Source organism: Helianthus annuus, chromosome 11, assembly GCF_002127325.2.
Source record: "Helianthus annuus cultivar XRQ/B chromosome 11, HanXRQr2.0-SUNRISE, whole genome shotgun sequence".
Classification (NCBI taxonomy): domain Eukaryota; kingdom Viridiplantae; phylum Streptophyta; class Magnoliopsida; order Asterales; family Asteraceae; genus Helianthus; species Helianthus annuus.
Window position 1 is genome coordinate 178,973,111 of NC_035443.2, and position 10,578 is coordinate 178,983,688.

General features: G+C 40.5%; 1 protein-coding gene across 1 annotated transcript; it reads left to right on the forward strand.

Annotated features, from left to right (window-relative positions):
- The first annotated feature begins 3,911 nt into the window (after positions 1-3,911).
- LOC110888897 lies at positions 3,912-4,316 on the forward strand. The gene has a single exon (XM_022136394.1). It carries the CDS (start codon positions 3,912-3,914, stop codon positions 4,314-4,316), a length of 405 nt encoding a protein of 134 aa, XP_021992086.1.
- Positions 4,317-10,578: the final 6,262 nt, after the last annotated feature.

The following is a 10,578-nucleotide window of genomic DNA, read 5'->3' on the forward strand; positions in this document are numbered from 1 at the left end:
CACGAAGGTCCCTTCTATGTTGGAGGTATGTAGACAATAGACTCCTCTCTCTGACTGTTCGTCTGCTTTAAACGAGAGACACTGGGGTGACCATGCAAGGCAATTTATTATTACGGGGGCCCACGTAATAACAACTTGTAGTGCATGGGAATCCTGGCGGGCTCTGCGGGTCAAACCAAGAGATCACTATCCATTCGAAGTTCTTAAGTTGTTCAAATTTCTATCTAGTAGAACACTAACCGGAATGGTTACTATAACACTCTACGATACAGGAAGACTACACGTATTGTTTGCACTTAACATTCGATCTATAACACGAGTCATCTGAGACTAGTCATCGAAAGCAAACAAAACTCGTTAGCCACTTATGGAGGATTTTTCCTCAACATTCTCGAAATTCTTGTACATGGGCTGGTTCTGTGGTGTCTATGACGCCTTACCTTATCTTAGTTATCGAAGAAGATTACATTAAACTCTGTCGTTTGATATTTGTCTTATTCCAAGGGATACTATGGGATGAGCCAAGCTACAACCCCTTCATTGTATTATTCGACATCTATGGAAATTATAACAATTTTGTCGAAGCTCGTGGAGCTCAAGAAGTATCAACGTATTCGTCACACGGCCTAGTGCGGCGAAGGATTTTTCCTACTTTGGGCGATCGAGATCCATGAAGTATGGGATACACGTTGTAAAAATTGGAGACGACCGTTTGGTTTCTCCTTCTCAACGAATTACTTCTTTTCCCATTTAGGCACATGGCTAATACACTCAAGAGGTACTATGCATTTTGGAATGCATTTATTCATGTATATCATTGTTCAAACATACCAGAGCAACGCTGTCTTGAGGTTTCCATGACCAATCACATTCTTAATTCTTAGGCGCATGATATGCTATATCTGTCCAAATAAAAGCCAAGACCCAATGATACTATGTATCGGAAACAACGTGCCATCGACAAGAAAATCTACGCCTAGAAGAGGGTCAGTTAATCAGCGCCCTACTATTAAAGTTGAACTAGAGGTCATATGGAACAACATGAGGTTGTCGAGTCGACACTAGTGATGGTACTGATGGTACCGGTAGTTCAAGTGGTTCAAATCCCGATGGGACGAGAATGAGTGGAAATGCCACACTTGGAGATGCAATCACACCAGATTTTAATCCTAAGGCTTTTCGGGATTATAAGCCGCGAGACCTCATTGATACGGAAGGTGCGGTGAGTTCTATCCGTTAGATAAAGACAAGGAAGTCAGTTAACCTTGCTAATAAATGTACTCCTAAGTAAACATTTTGGGTAAACTAATAGCCTTCTGTTGAATGAGGCGTTAACTTGGTGGAATCTCCAAGTGCAAACTATAGGGAGTAATACAACAAGAGGTTATTGTAGGAAGAACTCAAGAATCTTAAGCGAGAAGAGTATTGCTCGCTAGTGGAAAAATTCCAAGTTTGGGAACCGAGCTCTAGAACTCGATCATGATTAGAGCTAATGTTGTTAGTTACCCCGACGCCTCTACAATCTGTCAAGGATTGATTGCATATTGGATAACACTCGAATCTAAACGCACGGAGCGCTACATTTGGGGTTTAGCCCTGAGATCCGAATCATGATCACATCATGTCACCCTACCTAGATTTATTTTCAAGTAACTCTCTCAGTTAGTCTCGCCAAGGGTGTGGTGAGGATGGGGGACTGCCCAAGGAGGGTGTTAAGAAAAAGATAAATCCCGTGACACGCAAAGCGAAGGCGATTACTGCCATAATCGATGCTCGCATTAAGAAGTATGCTAATAACTTGTCAAAATTCGGAATGAGATAGGTGAAACTTTCATCATGAGAGCACTTACAAAAGTGACAAGAGTAGCAGTGTGGTGAGACTTGGCACAAAACAGAAACTAATGAGTTAGCTATATTTAAGAATGAACGAGGTGGTTTTTACTATGGCAAGGAGGTCACTACGAGCATGGATGGTTAAGGATGAATCAAGCTAGTGAGTAAGCAAGTCCAGGGGTATGCTCTACTCTACAACCATCATGTATCAATTCTTTGGATACCAACGCCGGCTTAACTTAGTGTCTTTAGATACTAAGCATATACACGAATTAGAGTCATGTAGGTTAAACATGTCTTGCTCTATCAAGTAGCTAATGAGGAATTAGAGAAGTCATGTGAAGTCATTAAGGGTCACCGATACGTTCCTATCAACCGACCCGTTGCATCCGTTTTATTTAACACCGGTGTCGGTATTGGCTTCATCCCCATAAAATTCAAAGTATGCTTGGCCGAGTTAAGTAAACAAGACGTCCTCCCATTCAATAGGATTGACCAATGGTAAATTAGTCAAGTCAGGAAAGACATCAAAGGATGCACACTCGAACTTGGAGCACGAAAATTCAGTAACGACTTTTCACTCATTCAATTAGGTTGTTACGACTTAACTTCTGGCATAGACTGGTTGGCCGACAACCGAGCAAAAGTAGTTATGCTACGAAAACTATTATTCTTTTTCCCCCTGTCTGACGAGAGAACATCTTTTGGTGCACGGAGAGAAACACGACACACGGCTGCTGACCAACAAGTGTATGAAGGCTCGGAAGAGTCTGAGAACAGGTTGCATCGCCTTTTTTGTCCATGTGGTCGACAAGAAGGCCGAGTAGCGCAAGGTGGAGGATATCCCTGTGGTAAGGGGATACCCTGAAGTCTTTCCAGAAGACTTGCCGGGACTGTCTCCACAACGACAAGTAGAATTCCGTATCGATCTAGTGCCAGGAGCTGCACCGGTAGCAAAAGCTCCATATAGACTGGTGCCCTTGGAAATGCAAGAATTATCTACTCAGCTTCAGGAATTGCTTGACAAAGGATTTATTAGACCGAGTTTCTCGCCTTGGGGAACTCCGGTGCTATTTGTCAAAAGAAGGATGGAACCATTCAGATATGCATTGATTACAGAGAACTAGACGAGCTAACTATCAAGAATCGGTATCCTTTATTGAGGATCGACGACTTGTTCGATCAATTACAAGGTTCCAGCCTTTATTCCAAGATTGACCTAAGATCCGGATATCATCAGTTGAGTATTCAAGAGGAAAGCATTACTAAGACAGCGTTTAGGACTCGCTATGGGCATTACGAGTTCCTTGTTATGCCTTTCGGCTTAACAAACGCTCCCACCGTGTTCATTGATTTAATGAACCGGGTATGTAAGCCATACCTCGACAAGTTCGCGATCGTATTCATTGGTGACATTTTAATATACTCACGAACCAAGGCGGAACATGAACAACACTTGAGAACTATTCTGGAGCTACTTAAGAAAGAAATATTGTATGCCAAATTCTCAAAATGCGAATTTTGGATTCGCGAGGTCCAACTTCTCAGTCACGTTGTGAATGAGAATGGAATACATGTGGATCCAGCTAAGATAGAGGCCATAAAGAACTGGAACACTCGAAAGACCCCAACGGAAGTAAGACAATTTCTAGGCTTAGCGGGATACTATCGTAGATTCATTGAGAATTTTTCTAAAATTGCTCAACCGCTAACCTCGCTCACTCAAAAGGATAGAAAGTCGATTGGGGTGAAAAACAAGAAATGGCACTCCAAGCGCTCAAAGATAAACTATGCCAAGCGCCAATCTTATCACTCCCTGACGGCACCGATGACTTTGTGGTGTATTGTGACGCATTGCACCAAGGTTTGGGTTGTGTATTAATGCAACATGAAAAAGTCATCGCGTACGCGCCACGACAATTGAAAGTTCATGAAAAGAATTATACCACTCACGACCTAGAGTTGGGCGCAGTGGTATTCGCTTAAAGATTTGGCGTCACTATCTCTATGGTACTAAGTGTACCATATTCACTGATCATAGAAGTCTTCAACACATATTCGACCAAAAAGAATAAAACATGCGCCAGAGGCAATGGGTAGAGTTGTTGAATGACTATGACTGTGAAATCAAGTACTACCCGGGCAAAGAAAATGTTGTGGCGGATGCTTTGAGCCGGAAAGAGCGAGTCAAAACCTTACGAGTACGAGCTTTAGAGTTAACCATTCAGACGAACTTCACTAGTCGTGTGCACGATGCACAACTAGAGGCTCTAAAGCCGGAGAACATCCAAGCAGAATCCTTGCGAGGATTAGAGAAACAAATGGAAGAGAACAAAGATGGCACAAGGTACTTCAGGGGAATAATCTGGATTCCTTACTTTGACGGATTGCGAGACTTACTGTTGGATGAAGCACATAAGTCGAAATATTCAATACATTCCGGACCTGATAAGATGTATCAGGATGTAAAGGAATATTACTAGCGGCCTAATCTCAAAGGAGATATTGCGACCTACGTTGGGAAATGCCTAACTTGTGCAAAGGTCAAGGCCGAGTATCAAAAGCCATCTGGACTATTACAACAACCAGAGATTCCCGTTTGGAAATGGGAACAGATATCAATATATTTCATTACAGGACTCCCACGGACCTCTCGAGGTCATGACATGATTTGGGTTATCGTCGATCGAGTAACCAAGTCAGCTCACTTCTTGCCAATTCGCGAGAAAGACAATACAGAGAAGTTAGCTGAGCTTTACCTCAAAGAGATAATAGCACGTCATGGAGTGCCTATTCCAATAATCTCGGATCGCGATGGTCGCTTTGTGTCAAGAATATGGCAATCATTTCAGGAATCGCTTGGATCTCGTTTGGATCCAAGCACATCATTTCATCCGCAAACCGATGGCCAAAGCGAACAAACCATCCAAACTTTAGAAGATATGCTTCGTGCCTGTGTGATGGATATGGGCGGAAACTGGGATACTCATTTACCGCTGGTAGAGTTCTCATATAATAACAGTTATCACACAAGCATCAAAGCCGCCCCATTCGAAGCACTATACGGACGGAAGTGCCGATTACCATTGTGTTGGGCAGAATTCAGAGACAAACAACTCATTGGCCCTGAACTAGCCCAAGAGACTACTGACAAGATAGCAAAGATACGAGACCGTATCAAAGCGGCTCGTGACAGACAAAAGAGCTACGCGAACAGAAGACGTAAACCATTATCCTTCGAGGTCGGAGACAAAGTCTTACTAAAAGTCTCGCCTTGGAAAGGCGTAGCTAGATTCGGGAAACGCGGAAAACTAAACCCGAGATACATTGGGCCATTTGAGATTCTAGAAAAGATTGGTACCGTCACGTACAAGTTGAAACTGCCAGAAGAACTCAGCAATGTACACGACACATTTCATGTGTCGAATCTCAAGAAAAGTCCGATTGTTGAGACAGTTATCATCCCAGCGGATGAAATTCATGTAGACGACACGCTCCAGTTTACTGAAGAACCCGTCGAGGTTATGGACAGGAAAGTCCACAAGACAAGGAGAAGTCGTATCGAACTAGTCAAGGTCCGCTGGAATTCACGTCACCGAACCGAGTACACCTAGGAACGTGAAGATCAGATTAAGGCAAAATATCCCCACCTGTTCGAGAAGACTCTTGCAAAGGATGGCTCAACTTGAATTTCGGGACGAAATTCTTTTTAACAGGGGGAGAATGTGACAACTGGCAAATAACTGGTAATTCCGTACAATCTAATCACTATTTATATTTCTAAATCTCATGCATTTAGCGTAATTTAATTACGTAACTGTGTCGTATACTGGATAACAGTGTTAGGACAAGAAAACAAAGCTAAAACATATATGGATTTTCGTCGTAATGCGAAACCAAACAAACAATGTCCTAAAAGTGTTGGTAGAAAGTGCTGCGTGCACTATTCACGGTTACACTATTCATGCCAGCAAACCGTGAAATCAGACCGAAACACTTAAAAACGATACTCGGATAACATAACTGAGTCCATTCATATAAGAAAACAGTAATATGAAAACATATCTTGCAAAGATACGAGACTTTCCAGTACGACGCCCTAATTACGAAAATGTCTGTTTCGGCTAAAAAATACAACATTTTTAATGCGTCCGAATCCGTAATATAGCATTTTTGGGACTCCGAAATTATGTCAATTGATGAAAAACACGCTAAAACATTTTAAGGATATCAACGGGATGCCCAAAACCATAAGCTTTCGATATTACATCGCTATGCCTTAAACGAATTCGATATCGATCCGGCGAACTAGTAAGCGGCATTTCCGCCACTATAACAACCAAATGAAGAACCTAGCGAGCTAGTTAAGCCTAATTTGGAACTCGGAATCACTTTACACATCACTTGGATGCAGGATAACAACTTGCGGAAATATTTGTCGGTACGCCATAAAAGCACCGTTTATGAACCGACAACTGAACGAAAAGCATCCAAGGTACCAAAACATGATTTTTACTAGTTTAGTGAACTAGTTAATAATAATTTTGGTTCCGAAACACTAATTACCCCTTAATGGTGTAATTAAACCATTAATCACCCTACTTTAAATAATGACCAAAATATCTATTCTTTTGACATTTTTTTTTAAAAAAAAAATTATAAAATACTCCCCCCCTTTGTTGTACACGTTTCCAAGTGGGCCACCCACTTGGATTGTTGTTGAAAATCTAGAGATTTCAAGTATGGGAGTATGTATGGAAGGAATGGTTGCAACATTTGAAAAGATGTAAAAGACACCATACCATTTTCTCCATTTTCACATAACTTCAAAACCACAAAACTTTCATTTAGTGCTCTCTTGTTCACGGCAGCCCTCACCCACACTAAACCCACCATCAATCTCCACTAAATCACCTTAAATTCCACATTTTCTAAGTGTTTCAAGAACATCTTTACATGGGTTAAGCATGGATCATCTTTAGGAGCACTTTTGGAGCCAAATCTTTTTCTTATTTTCTTATTTAGCTTGTGCCATATTGTAAGTCTTCTAATCACCATTTTAAGCTTTTTACTACTAGTTAATCTCAAAAGTACAAGTTGATGATCTTGAATTTAAGGTTAAACATAATCAAAAACCCTAAACACAAAGCTAATAAACACTAAATATAAATATATTATGTGTTGATTTATGTTGTTTAGTGTTAATATGTTCATGTGTTCATGATGATTATGTTATTTTTGTTAATATTAGTGAGTTAAAAGTGATATTTATGATGATCATGTTGTTAGTTTCATGTAAGTATTTTATATTTGTGTTCATCTTATCATGATGAACATAAATATGTGATTTAAACATGGTTATGTTTAAATCAAGAGAGATCATCATACTCATTTCATGAACTAATCATATAATTTTTGGTTTACATAAAGAAACAAGGGTTTAAATAGGTTTAAAACTTAATCTTGAGAAGTTTAGTGAACTTTGTTTTTACAAGATAAATTAAACAACTTGTTTATTATGAAAGTTACCTTAAAAAGTCTAACTTTTTATGTATAAAAAGTGTATTATGAAAGTTCATGAAATGTGGAAGTTATGTTAGCATATAAACATGTATAAAAAGTGGATTAGTGAAGTTTGGAAAATTGATTGTGATTATGATTTTAACGCGTTTTTATAACGTGGGAAACGTCACAGTTTTAGGGGAAACTACGGCGAATTTTTCTAAAAATTTAATCGCGATTAAAGAGGGGATTAAAGGGTGATTAACAAGGTTAAACGCGATTAGTGGTCTTAAACGTCATTATGGAAACTTTGATGAGAATATTTAAGGTTTAAATATTCAAGAAGTTCTTCTGAACTTAAACTTATATTTTTACAAAAATAAATGGGTAAAAATATAACAATGTGTAAATATAATTTTTGGCAAGAAAAATTATATATTTTCGGAATCTTTCTAAGTGCTTGCAATGTGTGTTATATATGTGTATGTATTAGATACCTATAGGGTGATCAAAATAAATATACATACATGTTCCTACATGGACCAAGAAATGCTAGTAAAATCAAATCGGACAATTAAATAAAATGGCCGAAATGGAAATACATAACACTTGATGACGACAATTTGGGCGTATCGACATCATAAACAAGTTACTACAATGTCGAGTCTAAAAATAACATATTTTTAGACACTAAAGCGAACGCATAACTAAGTGGTCAAAAACAAGAATCCGGAAAGTCGAAAACTATAAAAATTACCAAGTATTTTTCATGTGAAAAACGAACTTATTAAGTTACATGCTTGGTGAATTTTTGGTAAAAATTGCAAGAGTATATTTAATGGACTCACTAGGATTAGATTTAGGGCTAGGCCCAATGACAGTAAAACTAGGGCTAGGCCCAATGACATTAAAAACTAGGGCTAGGCTCAATGACAGTAAAACTAGGGCTAGGCCCAATGACATTAAAAACTAGGGCTAGGCCCAATAACAAGAAAACTAGGGCTAGGCCCAATAACAATGAAACGTGGGATAAGCCCAATGACATAGGTTCGAAGTCGTTCGCATATAATTCAATACGTATAGAATACATGAATACACATAACAATCGAGCGAGTAAACTATCAACGCTCTAAAATACAAAGTTGTTCCAAAGATGACAAACGAGAACATAATAAAGAATTCAAGATGAACAACTTGTACGAGATCCGAAAGACCTAGTGTCTAACGAGATTAGTACACATGTAGGTTATTGACACGTACGGACGCTCACTTCGATATCATATTACACAGAACGCAAATTTGTGAGTTCATGTCCCCCTTTTCTCTTAACTGTTTACGGATTTATAACTCTCGGGGGTGAAATACATGTTACAAATATTTCAATGGTATGATTTGGCTATGAAATGAACTATTAGATCATGTGAGCATAGGCTGAAACTGAAATGCCAATAACTCTCATAAGAAACATGGACAAAGGTTAGATCTAACGGGTACGGCCGAGCCCCACTCATGGTCCATTTATGACTACTTAGAGTGCTTTTGTGTCCCAGTCGAGGTGATTCGACAACGGTCAAGGGGATTTGACACAGTCAAGGTGATTTGACACAGTCGAGGTGATTCGACACAGTCGAGGGGATTCGACACAGTCGAGGGGATTCGACACAGTCGAGGGGATTCGACACTAATAACAGCCCACTTGGGTTGGGTACTCCCTATGTTTTCACATATATTAATGTCCTTGCAAAACATTAATTGATCTATTCATAGACGCTTTACATACTTGTTTTCAAAGGAATCTCTCAAATGTTTACAAGTTTATTGGAACTCATACAAAACGCATGAACTCGCTCAACTTTTGTTGACTTTTTAAAACTACATGTATTTCAGGAAACAAGTCTTGAGCCGGTGATACATGATTGGATGCAATGATTACCTTTCTTACGTCACACGCAACACGCTTCCGCAACTAGCAGGGTGTGACAGATTGGTACTTGACTTCTCAGAGAATGCCGGCCGACACAAGCTTTTCAACCTCTTGGCAGGCTGCCAGGCTTCTCTCGGGTTCCAGGCTTCTTTTCTTTTGGACCACCGGCTTGACATCCGGTGGTATTCTTAATTCGTGCTCGGCAATGTTCCGAGGGATCCCGGTCATATCTTCTGGACACCAAGCGAATACATCACTGTAATGTGTTAGCAGCTTTTCAAGGTATGAAAGGGTCTCTTGAGAAAGGTTTGGGTTGACTCTTATCCGTTGCTCAGGGTATTTAGGGTTTATGGCCAACCTTTGCCTGTCTTCTTCGCCGTTTGAGCTTTCACCCTCAATCATGTAAGCTTCATGCGAGGGTTGAAGGGTTCCTATACCCCTTTCGGTAGGAAATTTAACCGTGCCATGGCCAACATACACTGCCATGTAAAATGCACACTGTCCGGGTCTCCCGATGATCACGTCATAGCTTGAGGGGATGTTGATAACCACAAAGGTTAATGATTGGGTTCTTTCTTTTAATCCTTCGCTGAAACGAACATCAAGGGTTAGCTGCCCCAAAGGCTTGAGGGGTATGTCAGCGATACCTTTTATAGAGGTTCCAGAAGGTTGAAGCTTTGAACGTTCTTCATTGCTTAAACGGTTGAAGAAAACTTTTCGAACATGATTTCGGTGGCTGCCCCAGTATCTATGTATGCCTTACATGTTTGCAGTGTTCCCACGGTGGCTTCTACCACGAGAGGACTGGGAAGTGGGTCCTTCTTCGTAGGGGGGAAGCAGACACACTGAAGCTCCCAGGCTTCCAACCGCTGCCTCTTGTGAGGGACCTTTTCATCAGAGTATACCATATTGACTTCCTTTCCCTTGCCTTCAGCCATCTTGTCTCGAACTCCTTTTACCAAATGAGCGAGTTCTCCTGACTTAACAGCCTCTTCAATTCTCTTTTTTAGTTGGAAGCAATCATTGGTGTGGTGACCCTTATCTTCATGAAACTCACAGAACTGCGTGGAGTTCTCATTTTTTCTGCTTTTGGGGAGAGGCCTGGGAGGTCTAAAGTTTTGTTTGACTTCTTCCGTTGCCAGGATTTCTTGAGGGGTTTTTGTGAGGGGAGTGAAACTTATGCCTCTTTCTCTGCTTGAAGGGTTCCGACCTTCAGACCTTCGAGGGTCTGAACCCTTTGGCCGCCTGTCATAGGAGTTGAAGTTTCCCCTCTTTCTAGCTGGGCTATTGCTTCGCCAGCCGGATCCTCTTTTCCTTTG

What these genes read in the sequence shown, in the direction of transcription:
- LOC110888897 (XM_022136394.1), top strand. Translation starts at nt 3,912, where the DNA reads ATGCGCCAGAGGCAATGGGTAGAGTTGTTGAATGACTATGACTGTGAA.